Source organism: Anas acuta, chromosome W (assembly GCF_963932015.1).
Source record: "Anas acuta chromosome W, bAnaAcu1.1, whole genome shotgun sequence".
In the NCBI taxonomy this organism is placed as follows: domain Eukaryota; kingdom Metazoa; phylum Chordata; class Aves; order Anseriformes; family Anatidae; genus Anas; species Anas acuta.
The window spans coordinates 23,677,759-23,699,345 of record NC_089016.1 but is presented as its reverse complement, the minus strand read 5'-3'; the positions used below and the strand labels follow the sequence as shown (position 1 = coordinate 23,699,345).

The 21,587-nt window shown below is 48.9% G+C and overlaps 1 protein-coding gene across 1 annotated transcript; it reads right to left on the bottom strand.

Annotated features, from left to right (window-relative positions):
* Nucleotides 1-16,863: 16,863 nt before the first annotated feature.
* LOC137847247 (adenosine 5'-monophosphoramidase HINT1-like) lies at nucleotides 16,864-20,173 on the bottom strand. Its single transcript, XM_068665537.1, has 3 exons — nucleotides 20,031-20,173; nucleotides 17,733-17,838; nucleotides 16,864-17,028 (listed from the first exon to the last, which is right to left on the bottom strand). The coding sequence occupies exons 1-3, from the start codon at nucleotides 20,165-20,167 to the stop codon at nucleotides 16,909-16,911; spliced, it is 363 nt and encodes a 120-aa protein (XP_068521638.1). The 5' UTR covers nucleotides 20,168-20,173; the 3' UTR covers nucleotides 16,864-16,908.
* Between the last annotated feature and the right edge of the window lie 1,414 nt (nucleotides 20,174-21,587).

The window sequence follows — 21,587 nt, the reverse complement described above, 5'->3', positions numbered from 1 at the left end:
TTAAAAAAGCAGGTTCCCCTCTAATACCCTTCTCTCCACAGCAGTTCTTTTCAAAACAACTGTTTAATTAGTCAAACAACTTTGAATGTAACAACAACAGCAAACACCCAGAAACATCCATGCCTTAACGGCTGGAGAACAAGAAACCCCAGACTGCATGGAGTCTCCTGAATCACCCTTCTTTGTTAATATCAACCATTTTCTCGACACGAATTACCACTCCATATATAACATTTCCCCAACTTGTATTTCAAAGGTTCACAAAAATAAGCCTTTTCGGTTACACCCTTTTACGTTAACATAATCATTCCGTAAAGGCATTAATGCTTGATTTAGAACTGAATACGTTGCCCCATATCAATAAGAAATTTCACTTCCATTCCTCCCCTAGCTTCATTATAATCAGTGGAGGATCCGCTAGGGTAAATTCCCCAGGTCCCCGTTATTCCTGTTGAAATCAGGGACCAATGATTACCCTAGAAAAAGGCTAGTCCATTTGTCCTCCGAAGCCAGGTCCAAACCGTTTTATTTATTTATTTATTTATTTTCATTACATTTCAGAGTTGGTCCAAAAATTCCATAGGGGTTTCTTTTAGACCTTGTTGGAAGCATATTCTCAATTCCCAATTCATCCAGATTTTAGTATTTACTTAGCCGTTCATAATTTTAGGGATGATTAGGGTCTCAGTGGAGTCGGTCAGGGGAATGCAGTTGTCCACAGTTCCCTGAGCGGTCCCATCGGTAATCTGAGCTCGCACATGAACTCAGGTTGTTTTAAGAGTTAACTGTTTTTCTGTTTCCATAACAACTCTCTCTCTCGGACCCATCATGATCCATTTGCCCCAAAGGGCTAACACCCATGATTTTAAGATCTCTGCCTAGAGCAGAGGCAGAACTATTAACATTCCTACATCCTCCTTCCCTGCTCATTCAACTTCAAACACCTTTAACACTTTCAACAACCCTTTTAACACTTCCTTTATCTTTCTCCAGCCTGTACTTCTCTAATGCCAACGTCAAAGGCTCAGTCAGGGGCCAACTTAATTCCGTACCTTTTCCCACCAAGATGCTGAAACAACATCAGTATACAACATTTCATCCTATTCTCCTTCTCAAAACCAACATTAACTGTAGCAAAACATTAGAGTTTAAAGTTCCATTTAGGGGCCACTTTTCTCCACATTCCAGCTTATAAAGCAGCCACCATTGATTACAATATTTTATCAATGTTTTCCTGTTCACACTTCCACCGGCAGATCCTCCAATATCCTTCCAGTGACTCAAAACACATCCTAACGCACTTTTCTTAGGAATTTCACTGCTTACTCGCCCCCCCATTTTCCAGTTTACACTTTCAGAATACACGTGTTACTTACAAAAGCGTATCACAAAAACGTATCGCTCACAAAATTACAGGCACGCAATATCTTTCAGTAGCGATGTCACAAAGCTACTATTACCAGCAATATTGCTAAAATCACAATAACAATAGTCAGAGTCAAATTCCACATGCGATAAGTCAGAAAACCGAACTGTGTAACACCATAACGATATCTTTCTTATAACAATGCCACGAACCTACTATTACCACCAGAAAAATAGCCAAAATCACAGTAACAATAACCAGAGTTAAATACCATACTCCATGAGTCAGAAAACCGAAATAAACAACACAATTCCAGATGGGGACCTTAAGGAAAGAGCTCACTTTAAGGTCCAAATATACTTATGGTGCTTACCACAAAGTATATACCAAACACTGCCTCGCAGAAGATCACCTTCCGACTTACAGACAGTTCCAGATACAGATGGACCTCAAGGTCCCCAAATATACTTGTGGTACTAACCACAAAGTATATACCAAACACTGTCCTGCAGAAGTCACCTTCCGACTTACTGGACAGTCCCAGATGACCGGTCTACCAGAAAACCAAACCAGAATAAAGAATATACTCACTTACAATGATGGGGTCCTTGTCTGCCTCCGCAGTGATCCGGTGAGTCGAGGAGTCCCTCCGGGAAATCCCGGGGGTACCCTAGGGAGTCCTGTCCCCAGCGGGTCCTGCGGACCGGCAGAGAGGTTGTCCCATCTGGGGTGCCAGATTGATTCAAAGATCGAAGCCGAAATTCCTTTAAGTGGTATATTCTTTATTGCAGCGCTGGATGCACGGGGGATCTCTCCACCTATCGTGCATACCCAAAGCGGAAAGCAGTCTTGAATTTATACAATCAATCTATCAATAGTCTACAAGCGCCTATACATATGCATTACCTATCCCCGCCTTCCCTCGCTTCTCATGCTAATTAGCCTTTTGGCACCTTGCGCCTGCGTAGAGCCTCCCAAGAATTGTGGGCAGGGGTCTTTGGGAGGAAGACCCTGAGTCTTCCTCACAGTGTACTTTTCACCTTTGGTCAGGAATCTGCTGAATTGGCACGTTTCTTAATTGCGAGAGCTGGTTGTTGCCAATTCTTCCGTTTATTGTATCTTTATAATGAATTCCAATGTCCAATTTTGAGATTTATAGTCCTTACATTTGTTTCTCTGTCCGTCTGCCGCTTCCTTATCATGAGTTCCAGTGTCTTGTTTCGAGATATACAGTCCATGTCTGGGGATTGTCCTTGCCTCCCCAATGCCTCCCCAATACCTCCTTAATCACTGGCAGGACAGAGTGAGAAGCTGAAACGCCCTTGGCTTGGCCTAAGCACTGCTCTGCAACAATTAAAACATCAGCATGTTATCAGCACTCTTCTCATCCTAAGCCAAAACATAGCATTCTACCAGCTACTAGGAAGAAACACCTTCATCACCAATCTATAAAACAGCAATTACTAAGGTTAAATTTTCCACAGACTTCTCCTTCTTGCGCAAATAATCCAAAGCTAAGCGATTTTGATACAAAGCAGTCCTCATCTTAGTATTTTGCCTTGCAATTAATCCAAGTGCATCTCCGGTTTTATTTACAACTATTTCTATTACAGCTTCTAACCTAATTATTCTATTAAGCATATATATTGGGGTCCTATAGCCCCAGGATCCGTCTTCTGCCCACGTAGCTGGATCATGTTATAAGTAGCTCAGTCCCAAAATAGGATTATAATCAAAGTTTACAATTTATTAAAAGAATAGAGGTAAGCAAACAGCGCTGGGTGCGCCGGGAGTCTCCGCTCCACCTGGTCGCACACCCGTTACATCAAGATGCTGATTTTTTATGCTCCTAGACTAATACATATTCATTACTATTTCTAAAAAAAAAAACAAACAACGGAGTTATTATAATTAGTTCCGGAATCTGAACCCTCCTACTGGAGCATGCGTATCAGTCTCTGGTGCTCCCTCTGGGGGTCTTTCATGATGAAGGCTCATAGTCTTCCTCTCAGGCTTTTTTTTTTCTTGTCCTTCTTCGTTGTACTCCTTGGCTGTATGTCAAAAGCTTGCACAGCGTTCCCTGCAAGCTTTGTCTTTTAGCCGTCCTTCAGCTTTTCCCTTCTCCCTAATCTCCTGGCCAGATATCAAGATATCAGGGGCTTGCATAGTGTCCCATTCAGAAGTCATAACAGTTAGCAGTTGTTCTGAAACCCCCAGGTATCAGAGACTTCAAGGAAAGAACATACGAATACATTTTCCTTCAAGCTCTCTATTGACACACATTGTTAAAACATTCCTCACAATCCCTTATCTTCTTTTTAATATCCTCAATTCGTGTCTCTTTTTCAACTTTTGTCATTAATAACTGGAGTTCATCAGTCCGTTCTCAGAGGGTCCAATTCTTAAGCATCATAATTGACTTCCTTTTTTAATGAAGTCATTACAAATGTACTATTTATCATCCGGCGCATCAATAATGTAAAGCAAGGTATCATACAAGGTATGAATAATAACATCATTACAGCACATAAAAATAAAAATAACATCCTTCTAACCCATGGTCCACCAGGCAGCCATGAAAATAAATCCCAATCCATACCCTTCCAAGTTTGTGCTGGGACGTGGGCCAATTTTCTAATTTCTCTTGTTATCTGTTTAACCACTTTCCCATTACCGTCAATTTGTAAGCAACAATTAGAATCATTTAGTTTCCCACCCCCACCCCCCCCCCCTTCTGCTAGTAAATAGTCTAAAACCATTCTATGTTGAAAAATAGCATTCCTCATCTGGGCGGACTGGTCAGCTAAAAGATCCAAAGCTGTCGCTGTTTGCTTATTATTTCGAGGACAGCTTGCAACCTAATTATTCGATTCAAATTATGAAGAGGTTCTCGGGCTCCAGATATTACCTCATTTGGGTTCCGGGTAGCCGGTCCATAATACTGTATGATTCTTTCAGGGGGCCATTCATTTTCTCTCCGTTTTTGAGCACTACCTCTGGCTAAGGAAGCATCAATAGATCGTTTTTCTCTATTCAGATCATCATATAATTTTATTCCTAAGTGATTTCCTTGTATTTGTGACAATAAAAAGAACAAGGGTCTTATGTACCCCACATAGCATATTCCTGACCAGTCCTTTGGTAGCCTTTTATAGGCCTGTTTGCCACACACCCAATAATGAGCCCACGTCCCATTTGGAAAAGGACCGTCCCGTTCTCTTTTATTCCTTGGGGCGTGAAAATACAAAGTGTTTTCATTACCAAGTGGTCCTGTTACAATGTTTGCCCCATTAGTACTCATATATATACACCTCCAAGCTCCCGCACTAGATTCCCACTCACAATTACGACTAAGTTCTCCTTCACGACTTGTCATATTACGAGCTGACCAGAAACATTTAAAGAACACTTGTGTCCCATTCTCATTTTGCCACCTCCAGCGGTAGACTCTTTACCACATGCTGCTCCCTAGTGGTGTTATCACGCTGACAACTCAGGATTTGAACGTCAAATTGTCCCTTTGATTGTGCTCTTGCCATGGCTTCACATCCAGGTCCAAAAAACATCTTATATGAGCATTTCAGCCAAGTCCCGTTTTTCAGCTGGACATGCGTAGCATTCCATTTCCCTTTACTTGCTGTACAGTTTCTAGGTCCACATTCAGGATCAGTACATTCATATCCAGGAGATAGAGCCCATTTACAAATGCTTTTTCCCACCTTTACTGTTCCTGTTCTGTTTAAACAGTATATACCTTTCTCTGACGAGTGCAACTGCCACGGGCCTTCTTCCCCTTTCCAGAATTGTGTACCATTATGAACTTCACTCAAATTACTAACCCACCCCTTAGGTTCAACCGGGCCAGCTACCCAGGGCCAACTTTCAGCTCCCCCTGGTCCCCCACAAACCCAGCAATTGCTAAGGTTAAAAGCCTTGGCCACTTCCTCCCCCAGAATGAAAAAGTTATTCCCATGGCTTAATTGCCCTTGTAAAAATAGTACCAGGAAGTATAACATCCTTCTGCGTCGTCCAGGGGGTATCGTGGGGGTGTGAGAAATGCCTTCAATCAAGGGGTTGGGCCCACTTCCAGGATCTATTTGAGCTTGGGTTACTGTTCAGCCTTTGAGGGTGATCCAGCTCCTGGAAAACTAATTACAATAGGTTAAAAAAAAAAACTTATTCATTATATACATATATCTTTGCTTGCTTGTTTGTTTCTTTTTCCTGGGACAACCTGGCTTTAGTGCGGGAAAAGTCCGGTCGAGGCCCTCTCACTCGGCGGTCAATACCCATAGGGGTTGCCTCCCTCGGTAGACCATACACACCGCAGTGGAGAGTCCTGCCCCGGTCTTGCCTTCTCCCTTTCTTCCCTTCAGGCTTGTCCCCTTCTTCTGGCATCCTTAATTTATGCAGAGCCTTATTGCCAGAACATTAGTTCTTTTTTAGCTTTAATTTCAGTTCCCCAGGAGCGGACTCAACCCTCCAAGTTTTGGTATTTATTGGTCCTTTTACTCTGGATGCATGGGTCCAACCCCTTTCTGCTGTTCTCACAGCTGTTTCAGTGGTAAGTGAAACAAGGTACGGTCCCTCCCACCGGGGGTGCAATGATTCTTCTCTCCAGGTTTTTATTAAGACCTTGTCCCCTGGTTGTATCTTATGAATAGCAAATCCTAAAGGTGGTGTCTGAGCCATCACTCCAATTTCTCTTAGCTCTTGCAATCTTTTCCCAACAGTAATTATGTATTTCTGGATACTACGATCCTCAACTACATTGTTTCCCAGAGGCATTCCCTATGAATAAGGCATACCATATAACATTTCATATGGCGATAATCCAGTCTCACTGTGTGGTTTAGTTCTTATGTTTAGAAGTGCCAATGGTAAGCATTTCATCCAGGGCATTTGTGTCTCGATCATTGATTTAGCCAATTGTTGTTTTTTTTTTGTTGTTTGATTCAATCTTTCTACTTTCCCTGAGCTTTGTGGGTGCCATGGAGTATGATATTCACAGAATCACAGAATTTCTAGGTTGGAAGAGACCTCAAGATCATCGAGTCCAACCTCTGACCTAACGCTAACAGTCCCCTCTAAACCATATCCCTAAGCTCTACATCTAAACATCTTTTAAAGACTTCCAGGGATGGTGACTCCACCACTTCCCTGGGCAGCCTGTTCCAATGTCTAACAACCCTTTCGGTAAAGAAGTTCTTCCTAACATCCAACCTAAAACTCCCCTGGCGCAACTGTAGCCCATTCCCCCTCCTCGTCCTGTCACCAGGCACGTGGGAGAACAGACCAACCCCCACCTCGCTACAGCCTCCTTTAAGGTACCTGTAGAGAGCGATAAGGTCGCCCCTGAGCCTCCTCTTCTCCAGGCTGAACAAGCCCAGCTCCCTCAGCCGCTCCTCGTAGGACTCGTTCTCCAGACCCCTCACCAGCTTCGTCGCCCTTCTGTGGACTCGCTCAAGCACCTCCATGTCCTTCTTGGAGCGAGGGGCCCAAAACCAAACACAGTACTCGAGGTGCGGCCTCACCAGAGCCGAGTACAGGGGGACGATCACTTCCCTAGCCCTGCTGGCCACACTGCTTCTTATACAAGCCAGGATGCCGTTGGCCTTCTCGGCCACCTGAGCACACTGCTGGCTCATATTCAGCCGACTATCAACCAATACTCCCAGGTCCTTCTCCGCCTGGCAGCTTTCCAACCATTCCTCTCCCAGCCTGTAGCTCTGCTTGGGGTTATTGCGCCCCAGGTGCAGGACCCGGCACTTGGCCTTGTTGAACTTCATGCAGTTGACCTCAGCCCATCGGTCCAGCCTATCCAGATCCTCCTGCAGAGCCTTCCTACCCTCGAGCAGATCGACACACGCACCTAACTTGGTGTCATCTGCGAACTTACTGAGGGTACCCTCAATGCCCTCATCCAGATCATCGATGAAGATATTAAAGAGGACCGGCCCCAGCACCGAGCCCTGGGGAACGCCACTAGTAACCGGCCTCCAACTGGATTTGACTCCATTCACCACGACTCTTTGGGCCCGGCTATCCAGCCAGTTTCTAAGCCAACGAAGCGTGCGCCAGTCCAAGCCAAGAGCAGCCAGTTTCCTGAGGAGAATGCTGTGGGAAACGGTGTCAAAAGCCTTGCTGAAGTCAAGGTAGACCACATCCACAGCCTTTCCCTCATCCACCAAGCGCGTCACTTTGTCATAGAAGGAGATCAGGCTCGTCAAGCAGGACCTGCCTTTCATAAACCCATGCTGACTGGGCCTGATCGCCTGCTTGCCCTGCAAGTGCCGCGTGATGACTCTCAAGATAATCTGCTCCATGAGCTTCCCTGGCACTGAGGTCAAACTGACAGGCCTATAGTTCCCCGGGTCTGCCCTACGGCCCTTCTTGTAGATGGGCGTCACATTTGCTAGCCGCCAGTCAACTGGGACCTCCCCCGATAGCCAGGACTGTTGATAAATGATGGTAAGCAGCTTGGCCAGCTCCTCTGCCAGTTCTCTCAGTACCCTCGGGTGGATCCCATCTGGCCCCATCGACTTGCGCGCATCCAAGTGCCGTACCAGGTCACCAACCATTTCTTCGTGGATAGTGAGGACCACATTCAGCTCCCCATCCCCTTCTGCCAGCTCAGGGTACCGGGTATCCAGAGAACAACTGGTATTGCCGCTAAAGACAGGCAAAGAAGGCATAAGCACCTCCGCCTTTTCCTCATCTTTTGTAACAAGGTTTCCCCCCCCGCATCCAGTAAAGGATGGAGATTCTCCTTAGAATTTTCCCACTGAATACCTAATTAGATTACCACACCGGAGGAAATAATCTAGCAGATAAAGAATACCACTTAGAATATTCCAATACCACTTAGAATATTCCCACTGAATACCTAATGATTGACAGAATAATCTTATTATTTTAGAAGCAAAGTGTGTGCCCTGAGCAGAATCAATGTACTGGATTATCCCGTATTTAGGTATCAGGTGTTCTAATAGAATTTTTGCCACCATTTGTGCCGTAGCTCGTGCTACGGGATAAGCTTCTACCCATTGCGTTAAGTGATCTACTATTACCAATAGATATTTTATCCTCCCTACCTGGGGCAATTCAGTGAAACCAACTTGTACCCTCTCGAAAGGCCTATAAGCTGTTTTTCTCCCTCCCGTGGCTGCTTGTCAAAACACTTTCTTATTTATCTTCTGACAAGTTAAGCAACGTGGTGTAATTTGCTTTGCTATTTCAAAAACAAGCAATGCAACCAAATTGTTTTAGTAAATGATCACTTAACACCTTTGTACCCCAATGTGTTTGGGCATGCAAACGTCCCAGTATTTGCTTATCGGTTAGAAGACCTCCGCACTCGCTTCGGAACTACGTTCCGTCTCAGTCACACTCTTACACACACACAGGCAACCGAATCCCACCCAACCGAACGGTACACGCCTTAAATGCTTACGACTCCGTCGTCTTCGTTCGGATCTCCGCGCGCAGAATTATGGGCAAAATACAGTGCTGCAGCCGGCAAGGGAGCTCATAACAAAATCAAGTTCTTTGCTTACCTTTATTCAGGTTCAAGATGGCATTAGTCCCGACCTGACTCGAACAGGAGCCACCAAATGGTGGGGCGCCTCTCCTAGATCAAATCAGAATTCAGGAACCAAAGCCATCCCGGACGAGCCCCCAACCGTTATAAATGACAATTCCCCCCTTTTCTTCTTTATAAACCGTTGATTTTTGAAAAACCTTTCTCTAAGGTGTAATTTGGTAGATTTCTTCTTCTCCTTCGCTTTCCATCTCCTCATTGTCACCTTATCTGAGTAAGGTGGTGGCTCCATGGTCATTCGTTTCAATAGTGCGGTTTCAGTTAACCACTGTACTAGTCCTCTTACACGGGGGATAATGCAGCAACCAATGGCTGTCAAAACTCCTACAACTACGATCAAGGATGTAAATATGCCTACTTTTTCTGCCAATTCACTGGCAAGGGTGGTAAGCCCTTGCAATGCTCTAGTTACTGAGCCATCTGGGGCAGTATTGCTGGGTATAAGAGTGCAACCATGGTTGCTCAGTATCTCACACACACACCCCACCTCCTTCCTCCGCGAGCATCATATCTAACGATGTTCTGTTTTCCCAAGCCATTTTGCTGGTGGCATCTAGTTGTTCAGCGATTCCTCTCATCGCATCCCTTGTATAATTTATGACTCTCTGCTGATTAGAATAAATATAATTAATCCAATCCACATTCTTATCGATCGTTACCCACCAGAACAGTGACTCAAACCCTGCAGCAATTTGATTCCTGGCTTTCTGTTCATCGGAAACTCCTCTAGGCACCCCAAAAGAATCTATGTATACTCTGTCATCGAATGATACTCCTAAGCCTCTTTAACTTCTTCTGGGTATTTGTGATGTTTCTCTTTCAAATGCCAGGGTGAAGGGTATAGCTAATCGAACAAGCGCACAAGTGCCTCCCCAGTTATATGGTAGGGTGGACCGTAAGATCTTCCCTCCACCGTACCACCAGAGATCTGCCCTGGGTGGGGATCTCAAGTCTTGAGCAGTTTCCCATCGAGTCCTTGGTAGCACAAGGCAAATTCTCCCAGATGCTGGGCAGCACTCACACCCTGCTGTGAGAGGCAAGCTGTATGGTTACCTATAGCTGTAGAGAATGCAGGGGGAACCGCGATGTTGCTATCACGCAAGGAACAGCAAAGAGAGACTTACGGGCCTCATTTCCCCAGGCAGTCTTTTCTTGGTACAATGTAATCATACATCGCATCCCCTGGGAATCCTTGGTTACACTTAAAACATCTTATCAAAGCCTGTCCCTGCTAGGATTCAGGCCACAACACAGGCAGCCTTCTTTGCCTGCCATTCCTTCATCTCTCTTCCTCTCCTTTCCATCCTGGCCCTGACTCCCCCTGAAGATTTTCTTCCTCTTTCTCCAACCCTCTGCCTCACTACCCGCTGCACTGTCAATACCATTAGTTTCGCTCTCTGCTTTTCCTTCTCATCTCCCCTCCGGACACACACCTCCAGGGCCTCCCGCAGGAGGGTCCCCCAGTGACTGTTCACTACAGCCCCCCACCTTCTGGAGCATTTTCTGCGTATCTCGCCAGGCTTTAATCACACAATGAACTTTCAAGAGCCCTTGGGATACCGGGTCCTCGGGACTCATCCCCGAGTACTTTCTCATTCTGACCCCAAGCCTCTCGTATGATTTCTGTGTTGCACACTATTGTTACTCCAGCCAGGACTGGCAAGTGGGTATTTCTGCTCTGCCGGTATTACCCCTGGTCCTGGAGGATGAGCTCTTTCCCATTCTTGTATAGCAGCTCTCCTCCTGATCATTCCCATTTCTTTCCCTGTAAACAACATACTTACAGGCATAATTCCCTTCCCCAAGAGTATAAGTCAGGTCGTAGGAACTGGTCTAATTGTTCAGCTAGGCTCTTGGGGTCCTCGAATAAACACTTCCTCTCCTTCTTAAAAGTCCTAACCTCTCTGCTGCTAAGGACGGGGGGTAGTTCACCTAAGAGGATACACGGTTAGTGTTAGTACTGTTAGTACCAGGGAAGGCAAAATTCTCAACATATCTTCTACCTTGTTCTAATTCTTGACAGAGCCTAGAGCACGATCCTTCTTTAGGGACAGTGTTAACTACAGTCCCTGTCTCCCTTCCTGGAGTGACTGCTGCTGCCACCGGTACAGTATTAGGATTATAGGGAGCATAACTTGGCTCCTTCTCCGAAAAAGGAAGCTTATTGTTTACACATAAATGTAAAGCCTGAATTTTCATCAGACCCCTATTTTGGCCAAAACACTGCTGTTTCCTTAATTGGTTCTTTTGTCCAGACTGATACACAATATTTAATTTTATTTTTTTTTCTTTTACAATCTCCTCTAATTTTGGGATTATGTTTCCAATTTCTTATCATTCTTCAGGAAGAACTGTTGGTAGGCACTCCCCCAGGGATATCTCCCTGTCCCCTGGAACTCATATTTCCCATTTTTCCTAGCCCTTGTCAGTGTGCTGCTACAGAAATTTCCCTCCTGCAGGGTACCTCACACTAATGTTCCGATTCTGGAAAACGGGGGTGTACTGCCAAGCACTTCCCCCTGCAAGGGCTACCACACACCTATGAATTTACCAGATTCCCTGGTGTACTTCCAAGCACTTCCCTGTGCAAGGATTACCGTACACCAAATTTCCCGAGACTCTTCCTTTCTCTCCCTTATCTCACGCTTCGTCCATCTCCGGCCGCGCCCCTCGCGGAGCCACGGAACCGCGGATCAGGACTCCACACTCGCTTCGTACAAAAGTACGTCTCAATCACACATCACGCAGAGTCTCACCTGACCCCCAAGGCAATACTTAACATTTCTTACCTTGGTCTGTGCACAGAGTTACCGGATCAATTCTTAAAACCCGGCAATCTTACCTTTTCAGAACTTGCTCCACAACCTTCCCTGAGAGCCCCACTTCAACCGCTGGTGTTTCCAAGGGGGAAAGCTGCACCTCCCGTGCAGGGGGTGGCGGGAAGGAATACAAAGCCTGTGCTCAGCCCTGACGCATCACAACTGGGTTTCTGCTCAGCTGGGGAGGAAGCTTCTGGAAAACTAGGCAGCGCCCCCCGAGGCTGCCCAAGCGTGGTCCGCGGTGCCCTGCAGCCGCACGGAGAGCGGAGCTCAAACTGGCCCGACACGGCGGCAGGGACGCGGCCGTCCCCACACGTGCAGTTCCTGCCTGAGGAGGCCACAGCGCTTCTGCCTCTCTGACAGGCTTGGAGGGTAACGACATCAGAATACGCTCGCTTTAGTTTGAGCTTCCAGGCGGGCGCTACTGACGGCCATCGGGATGGCCCACGGGGACGGGGCTGGGGGCAGGCAACCACAGGCAGCTTTAACATCTCAGTCCTCCCCGTCGGCCATCTCCCAGCTACCACGTGGGCCAATCAACGTGACCAGACGCCAATTCACCCAAGGCAACAAAAACATTTACAAAGCTACATCTCTCTTCATAACTGTTTGTTGTTTACGGCTGAAACCAGTCCTGGGATAGGATATGCTACCTGGACCGAGCAAAGCCTTTGATATGGTCCCTCACCACATTCTTCTCTCTAAATTGCAGAGGTAGGGATTTGAAGGATGGACTGTTGGGTGGATAAAGAATTGGTTGGCTGGTCGCGGCCAAAGGGTTGTGGCCAACGGCTCTATGTCTGGGCGGAGGCCGGTCACAAGTGGCGTCCCTCAGGGGTCGGGCTCGGGACCGGTGCTCTTCAACATCCTTAGCAATGGCACAGACGACGGAATCGCGCAAGTTTGCGGATGACACCAAGCTGAGCGGTGCAGTCGATACAATAGAGGGAAGGGATGCCATAAGTGCAAGGCGTTGACCTTGGGCTTGGGGCAATCCTAGGTATCTCTATAGGCTGGGAGAAGAAGAACTTCAGAGCAGCCCCGCGGAGAAGGACTTGGGGGTCCTGACGGACAAGAAGCTGGACGTGAGCCAGCAACGCACGCTTGCAGCCCGGAAGGCCAACTAAGTCCTGGGCTGCATTAAAAAAAGGGGTGGCCAGCAGGGAGAGGGAGGTGATTCTCCCCCTCTACCCTGCTCTTGGGAGACCCCACCCGGAATACTGCGTGCAGGCCTGGGGCCCCCAGCACAAGAAGGATGTGGAGCTCTTGGAAAGGTCAGTCTCACCTCTGTCCCTGGAAAGCTGTTGGAACAGCTTGTTCCGGATGCCATCTCCAAGCCACTGGAAGAGAAGAAAGTTATGAGGAGTAGTCAGCATGGATTCACCAAGGGGAAATCGTGCTCGACCAACCTCGTAGCCTTCTATGATGGCATCACCAGCTGGGTTGATGGAGGGAGAGCAGCGGACGTCATCTACCTTGACTTTAGCAAGGCTTTTGACACTGTCTCCCACGACACCCTGCTAGCAAAGCTGAGAAGGCGTGGGATAGACAAGTGGACGGTAAGGTGGGTTGAGAACTGGCTGACTGGCCAAGCTCAGAGGGTGGCGATCGGCGGCGCAGAGTCCGGCTGGAGATCTGTGACTAGCGGTGTTCCCCAGGGGTCGGTGCCGGGTCCGGTCTTGTTCAACATCTTCATCGACGACCTTGATGAGCGAACAGTGTCCACCCTCCGCAAGTACGCCCATGATACAAAGCTGGGAGGAGTGGCCGACACGCCAGAAGGCTGTGCTGCCATTCAGCGAGACCTGGGCGGGCTGGAGAGCTGGGCGGGAAGAAACCAAATGAAGTTTAACAAGAGCAAGTGTAGAGTCCTGCACCTGGGAAGGAACAACCGCATGTATCAGTACAGGCTGGGGGATGACCTGCTGGAGAGGAGCTCTGCGGAGAAGGACCTGCGGGTCCTGGTGGACGACAGGTTGACCACGAGCCAGCAGTGCGCCCTGGTGGCCAAGAAGGCCAATGGGATCCTGGCGTGCATTAAAAGGAGCGTGGCCAGCAGGTCAAGGGAGGTGATCCTCCCCCTCTACTCTGCCCTGGGCAGGCCTCACCTGGAGTACTGTGTCCAGTTCTGGGCTCCCCGGTACAAAAAAAGACAAGGATCTCCTGGAAAGAGTCCAGCGGAGGGCAACAAAGATGATACGGGGCCTGGAGCATCTTCCCTATGAGCAAAGACTGAGAGACCTGGGTCTGTTCAGCCTGGAGAAGAGAAGACTGAGAGGGGATCTTATCAATGTTTACAAATACCTTCAGCGTGGGAGACAGTGGGATTTCGCCACCCTCTTTGCAGTGGTTAGTGGGGATAGGACAAGGGGCAACGGCCTGTACTGGGTCTGGCTGGGATGTTAACTTTCCCTGCAGCAGCCCATACAGTGCTGTGCTCTGCACTTGTAGCTAGAACAGCAGTGGTATCACACCAGTGTTGCGTCTACTGCCGAGCAGCGCTGGCACAGCATCAGGACTCTCTCTAACCCTCCTAGGGGGTGGGCAAAAAAGCGAGAAGACAAACATCACCAGGGCAGCTGACTTCAACCAACCAAAGGGATATTCCATACCGTACGATGTCACACTCAGCAATAAAAGGTGGAAACAGGAAGAAGAGGGGAAGGCTGGGCTCTCCTTGTGAAAACGTCGGTCTTCCTCCCGAACACCGGCTACGCGTGTTGAGGCCCTGCTTCAAGGACGTGGTCAAGCATCGCTCATTTGTGGGAAGTAGAGAGTAATTTCTTTCCTCTGCACTTCCACGTAGCCTTTATTCGTTTTGGTTTTTTCCTTTTTTCCCTTTCCCTTTTTTTCCCCCTTTAATTAAATTGTTTAGTTAATAATAATAATCGTTATTATTATCAAGGAAAGATTATTATTTTTTCCCTTTAATTCAATTATCCTCATCTCAACCCGTGAGTTGTTCTTTCCTTTACTTCTTCCCCTCCTCATCTAAGGAGGGGGAGCGAGAGAGCGGTTGTGGTGTTTAGCTGCCTAGCACGGTAAAGCCACCACAGGAAGTTCCGCACCAACGTGCGAAAGAACAGCTTCACGGTGCGGGTGACGGAGCACTGGAACAGGCTGCCCAGGGAGGTTGTGGAGTCTCCTTCTCTGGAGATGTTCAAGGCCCGTCTGGACGCCTACCTGGGCAGCCTGCTCTAGGGAACCTGCTTTGGCAGGGGGGTTGGACCCGATGATCTCTTGAGGTCCCTTCCAACCCCTACGATTCTGTGATTCTGTATAAACAGGAGTAAAAATACACGCGTTGATAGCGATAGGACAAGGGGGAGTGGTTTTAAACTAAGACAGGGGAGATTTAGGTTAGATATTAGGAGAAAGTTTTTCACTCAGAGGGTGGTAAGGCACCGGAACGGGTTGCCCAGGGAGGTCGTGGATGCCCCATCCCTGGAGGCGTTCAAGGCCAGGCTGGATGCAGCTCTGGGCAGCCTGTTCTAGTGGTTGGCAACCCTGCCCAATCTATGCTTCTATGATATGCTCTTTGAAAGCATACAGGCTAAAAGAAGGGTCAGATTGGTGCCTCGGGGGCAAGTTTCTTCGCCTTCTGCGGTTGCCTAACAGTGCCTCTTAAGCAGAGAGATTACCAGTGGTCTTCCTCCTCTACTGTCTCGGGAATTAAACATCTTTTGTAAAAGAATACAAGCGCTGATAGCATTAGCTAGACCGACCGGGGAACAGTTGAACATGTAAATACTTACTCAAGGTCCACTTGAGCACGTTTCTTTGAGCAGTTCCATCGGCTCTTCTAGGTCAACAAAACAGATCAATGAAAGAGACCAAGGGAAAATACGGAAATAGAACAGTTGGTCAAGTGCCAACTTAAGAAGCTTTCTCTGAAAGGGCAACAGCATCTCCACCTTCACCCACCCCTCCCCCCCAAACTAGTTGACTTGCACGACTATTTTCACGTGACCCCACAAACGGCAAATCCTATATTATTTCGAGTAGACCAAGGGCTGTTTCTTGGTTTGGTTTTTATCATTCAGCTTCCTCAAAAGACTTTAGTCATTCACAGCTGCAATCGTTAACCCCGCAAACAGATCCAGTAACAAAGATCATTTCTCCTGCTAACGAATCAAGTTTCTTTATGAGGAACGGAGTCACAAAAATCATCTCATTTAGCAAGTTTCAAACACTAAGAGTATTTAATAGCATTTTAACGTTCCCACCCTCCAGTAAGCCTTGAATGTAATCGCGATTAAACAAGGAGCAGAGCGAAGCCAGAGGTCTAACAAAGCACGAGAGGTGATCGCATTTAAAAGCCTTATGGTGCCTTTACCTAATCCTTCTTCTAGTTACTGAACAACGGACTTCGTTTAGGGGAAAAAAAAAGACACTAAAAATAAATGAAAAAAAAAAAATAAAGAGAACGGCAGCCGAGTCTCGAACTTATCAGAAGCCGACTCAAGAATCCCAGAGCCTTCTACATCCTGTGGGAGGAATTCCTTCTCAAAGTTGCGAAAGCCACGAGGAGGACTGAAAAGAAAGCGGTAGCAAAACTCCTAGGGTAGTCAAGAACAGGCTGACAAGCACCTGTCAGAAATCACACCCGGTAGAGCTTGTTCTGCCTCCTCCTCGGGACAGGGGCAGACAACAGACAATGCCTGGAAGCTTTCTTCCAACCTTATTCTTCTCTGGTTCTACATCTGCCAGTCCTCAACACGGCTATTTCGCAATAAAAGCGTGCCCTTTTATTTGGGAGCAGGGGGAAGATAGCAAGGCCTCAAACACACAGCACATCCTAGATCGTCTTAGGAAGACGGAGACCCACAGGACCGCCGAGCGCTTCTAGCTTCGCGTTCCAAATGAATGGGCAAACCACCACCTACACGACACTGTCAACGGACCAAAACATTCTACACACGTGCGCTCCAGGGAGACGCCGTTTTAACTTGCGGAACTATTTCCATCGGTAAGACACGCAAGACAGAGGTGATATCCCCATGCTCCATCTTTATTGTGCAAACGCTGCTCAAAGCTCTTTCTTACCCTCCATAGACAGCCGTCCAAAAAAAATAATAAATCAAACATCAACAGGGGCTAGACTGATGGGCAACATATGAAACCTATTCGGCGGCGATAGTCTGAAGGGCCCGAGGGTGGGCATTCACAGCCATCCGGAATCCATTGGTCAGGTCCAGGTTAGCAGCACACTTCTTGCCAACAACCACGAAACGCCCAAGAAGCTGGAAAAAGGAAATAACGTCACCTAACGTGCTGCGCCACGACGCACAGAATGAATGCGAGCAGAGAACCACCCACAGAACACGGTTAGCTAATCCTTCACAATTCAACCGCTGCTCTTTGAATTACCCTCTAGACAGTAACAGACTACAAAACAGTCACAGAAGCTGAATTTGTCTCGGGGCTTAAAGCCCCCGTCATAGCTTCGGGCAACGTAAGCCGCTCTGGCGGAAAATAAAAGCTTCACGGTGCCTTTTCTCTTGCGTGAGCTCACAGAGCCTTGGAACTTGACTTGCATAGCTAACAGCAAAACAAACACCCAAGCGCCGCTCAAACAGCTTTCCCTTTCCTCGCCTCTGACCTGACCAAACCCCAAGCCCTCTTCTGCATAGTCAAGGCACCACCCCCGCTGTCCGGAAACCGTGAAAACGGGCATCAGACCGCACGTCGGAACAACGCTGCTTTTTGCACTGCAAGCGCGTAGCTGGAGACGAGCATCGCTTTATATCACTGCTCTCAGTCAAAAAGCTCAGCTCCATTACAAGCTAGAGGCGAAAGACTACAGCATCGGACAACCCCAAATAGCCTACTGTGCGCCCCTCTGCAACATCCAGAGGAAAAGAGGGGACGGGAAAGAGTCTAGGAAGTTACAAACCAGTTACAGGTACAGCCAGCCTAGCGAACAGAAAGCTCCCACAGTACTCACGGGTCCGCCAGAATCTTCTGCTTCACATAACCGGACAACTACCTTCTCAGGAAGGACTAGGAAAAAACACTGGAGCCTGAGGCGAACTATCACGGAACGCAAGGCACTGGAGGAAGAGTAAACAGTTAAAACGTAGTCGGCTTCAGAGAAAGGCAACAGCTTCAGCAAATCACTATGCCCCACTGAACTCGCCCTACCAAAGCAGATTATCAGGCGCCCCAAACGCGCACGACAAAACAGCCATTCTTCTTAAGCGAGCTTTGAATAGGCAAAGTTCTCTACCTTCTACGCACAAGACACACAAGCGGCAAACAATGGCTAACCGTCCTTCGGTTACGTCCAAATATTGCCTCGGCCAGAGGCAGGAAGGCATCTTCAAAGAACCTGGAGTAATCCGGCTGAGGCCGTATTAACTCTCCGTCCTCGAGAACGCCACCTACTCAGGGGAAGGAACGTTCCAAATTAGCCCGTTACGGCCGGCCTGACGTCAGACACCTCCAGACCGAGGCCAAGGCATCACCTTCGAAACACAAATACCACCGACCTGTAGGAAACCATCAACTCGCAACTAATTGCGAGGGAACTCCCCAAATCACCAGCAGACAGAAACTGCATATGGCACCAGAAGCAGGATCCAGCGCGCAAGGTGACGGGGGCAGCGAGACAGCCGAGTACTTCAGGTTAGCGACTTCCGCTATTTTTATTTGTTTTAGATGCGACTGAAACACTGCCGATAAGACTCGATTCCACAGATGCTTTGTACTTCTTACTCACCATCGCCTTTCACTGCACGACAATCGAGAATTATAAGCCTTCCTCACACTCCTCCCTATAACATCGCTCAACCGTGAAACAGGCCTTCGGTACAGTGAGCTAAGCAAATTCAAGACCACTCGCTAGAGCCAACTACGCTCCAGAAGTGGTTCTAAGCCCCCCGCCCCCTCCCCCCGCCTCAAGTTAAGACCAAGCGAGAAACTGCAACTAATTCGTCCTCCAGGAAACGTGTCGCACTAAGAGCGGTCAGAGTAGGTTGTCTGCTCTCAAGTCACTCATCAGACTCAAGTTAACGGCCTGGTTCTCCAATCAAGCACAGCGTTCAGGTTACATACGTTGCTGCAGCCAGTACGGCCAAGTCAAAACAGATGTGCGCACGCGCACACACACACAGACTCCTCGCGCAGCCTTCAACACGAAGGAGACAGGAAACGCGCCCTTTCGTAAAGGCAGGGCGCTACCGCAAGCACGGTTTCCGGAGAGCAGTTGAACGCTTCCAGTACTCCAAACGGGCGGCAGCTGCAACATTACCGAGACCTATTAAGAAAGCGCTGTTCCAAGCAACGCGTCAACGCTTTGAGCAACCCGATCTAGTGAAACACGTCCCTGACCGCGGCAGGCGGGTTGGGCTAGATGATCTTTAAGGGTGCCTTCCAAGCCTAACCATTCTACGAGTCAGCACGCAGAGCGGGCAACGCAGCCCCTTTCACTAAGGGCCTGTTTTCCACGCTGCAGATAAACCCTGCCGTCAGAAGCAGAGGAAATCCCTAACTGTCCTATCTTTAGCATTTCAAATTTAAGAACAGCAACAACGGTTATGCTGGACACTAACTTAAAGTTAGCACCTTGCAGATAACATCTGCAACTTTTTCATAACTCTCCGCAGCTGCTCACTTAGCTCCTAGCACGTTGCGGCGCACCAGCATCAGTGAACCTTGCCAGCATGCTCTTATCACGGCCCACCTCCAGCACGGAAATGAGAGCTGGGAAGCTCTCGCAGCCTGCGGGATTGACTGGTTTCTAGGCGTTTAAGAAAGCTAGGAAAAGCTGCAATTCTTCCCTTTCACAAGCCACTTTGGAGAGAGCGTGCGCTCGTGTGCGCGGTGGGGGTGGTGCCATAACCAAAGCCTAGCACAGCCGAGCCGGGGCGTCTCTGCAAGGCTATCAGCAGCGCAGAAACGACTGATTACGGTCACTACTGCGATGCTCACTGCCTATATGCATACAGTCCGAACCCCCAAGGAGACCGACTGCGCCGGCGACCCAGTACGCGCCGTGGCACCCCGGGGGCAGGCACCGAAGAAGCGCGGCGTTTTAGAGGCGCTGCAGTAGAGAGCGCCACGAGCCGGAGAGACCCCGACCGACCGACCGACCGACCGACCGTCCCTCCCTCCCTCCCTCCCGCAGCAAGGCCACCACCCGCCCTGCCGCACTCCCGGGACCCGCGACGGGCCCTCGTTTCAGAGGGCCTGCGAGCGGCCGAGGGAAAGGAAGGAAAGACTCGCACAACAACGCCGCGGCTACCTCCTCGTCCACGACCGCTCATCCTCACGGAGAACGTTGGCGGGGACCTCCTTGCCCTTGCAGGCGACCTCTCCGAAAGCAGCGGCAGCGCCGCCACCGGGCCAGGCGGCCTGCGCCCTAACAATCCCGTCGGCCATGACGGCGCCCGCTCGGTACAACGCCCCCTCACTTCCCGCACTCGGCCCGGCCCTCCGCGGCGCTCATTGGGCCGACAGATCGCCGCCGACCGCCCCCGCGCCTCGATTGGCTGCCTCGCCTGCCCTCTTCCCTTGTCCCCGCCCTCTCGGCGGCTCCGCTCCCGTCGACCCGGTGCTTATCGGCGCTCAGGGAGGTCGCGTGCCCTCGGGGCGCGGAGGGAGCCGACCGGGAGGGAGGAAGTGGGCGCCCGAAAACGGGCTGGGCGGCTCCGCGGAGGGAATCTGGGCCCTGCACGGCTGGGAAACGAGCTCCACAGAACAGGCGCTCCGCTCATAGAATCAGAGCGTGGCTTGGGTTGGAAGGGAGGGTGAGAAACGCTCCGTAGCCGATAGCTTAGGCTCAGGCGAGGATCTCAGCGAAGTAGTAATTTACTCGCGATTGATTGCAATGGCGGGCGCCCCACAAGCAGGAGAGCGCGCCTACTAGTTCCAAAACACAGTTTATACGCTTTTTGATGACAGGACCCTCCCCTGTTTCCCCACTGAGGGGGTAATCCAGGTTCACAACCTATCTGATGTGGTAATGTTTCTTCACTTATCTGACTTGACACCGCCATTTTCACCTAATTGTCCTAAGGAGTCCGGTTGTCTGCATTTTACGAGGTCGCCTGCTAAGCTTCTTATCACTGCAAGCATATCTCAGTACCAAGTTCCTTCCCTCTAAACAACGGAACTCTGCAAAAACAACATTTCTATTCCCACAACAGGTACCGCAGGTATTTGCATTCCTTGTATAACCGAGTGTATTGGTCTGGTAAAACATGGAATTATTAAAATCCTCCACATATCCCCCCAGTACAACCATCCCACTTTTAGTAAGCCAATCAACACCCATAAAGCCCCCCCCCCCCCCGATAATCCTCCTAGCTCGATTCCATTGCGAGTTTGAACTGGGGCATGTGCAATTTTCTTCGTTTCTTTCACAAGTTCATTTACAGCTTTTCCTTCTGTTGTGGTTTAACCCGGCCGGCAGCTAAACACCACACAGCCGTTCGCTCACCCTCTCCCCTCCCTCTCTGGGATGGGGAGAGAAACGGGAAAGCGAAGCCCGTGAGTTGAGATAAAGACAGATAAATAAAAATAATAACAATAAAGACAATCGTTATGATAATAGTATTACTAATAATAACGTGTATGAAACAAGTGATGCACAATGCAATTGCTCACCACCCGCTGTCCGATGCCCAGCCTAACCCCGAGCAGTCCAGCCCTCCTCCCAGCTCTTGCTGCACCCCCAGCCTGCTCGCTGGTGATTCAAAGATCGAAGCCGAAATTCCTTTAAGTGGTATATTCTTTATTGCAGCGCTGGATGCACGGGGGATCTCTCCACCTATCGTGCATACCCAAAGCGGAAAGCAGT

Excerpts from the sequence above, each read along its gene's own strand:
- LOC137847247 (XM_068665537.1), bottom strand. The coding sequence starts at position 20,167 with ATGGCCGACGGGATTGTTAGGGCGCAGGCCGCCTGGCCCGGTGGCGGC. Across the intron at positions 17,839-20,030 it reads GAGCGGTCGTGGACGAGGAG|TGCCTTGCGTTCCGTGATAG; the intron begins GTAGCCGCGGCG and ends CTCTTCCTCCAG. Across the intron at positions 17,029-17,732 it reads CAGAAGATTCTGGCGGACCC|CTTCTTGGGCGTTTCGTGGT; the intron begins GTGAGTACTGTG and ends TCCTTTTTCCAG.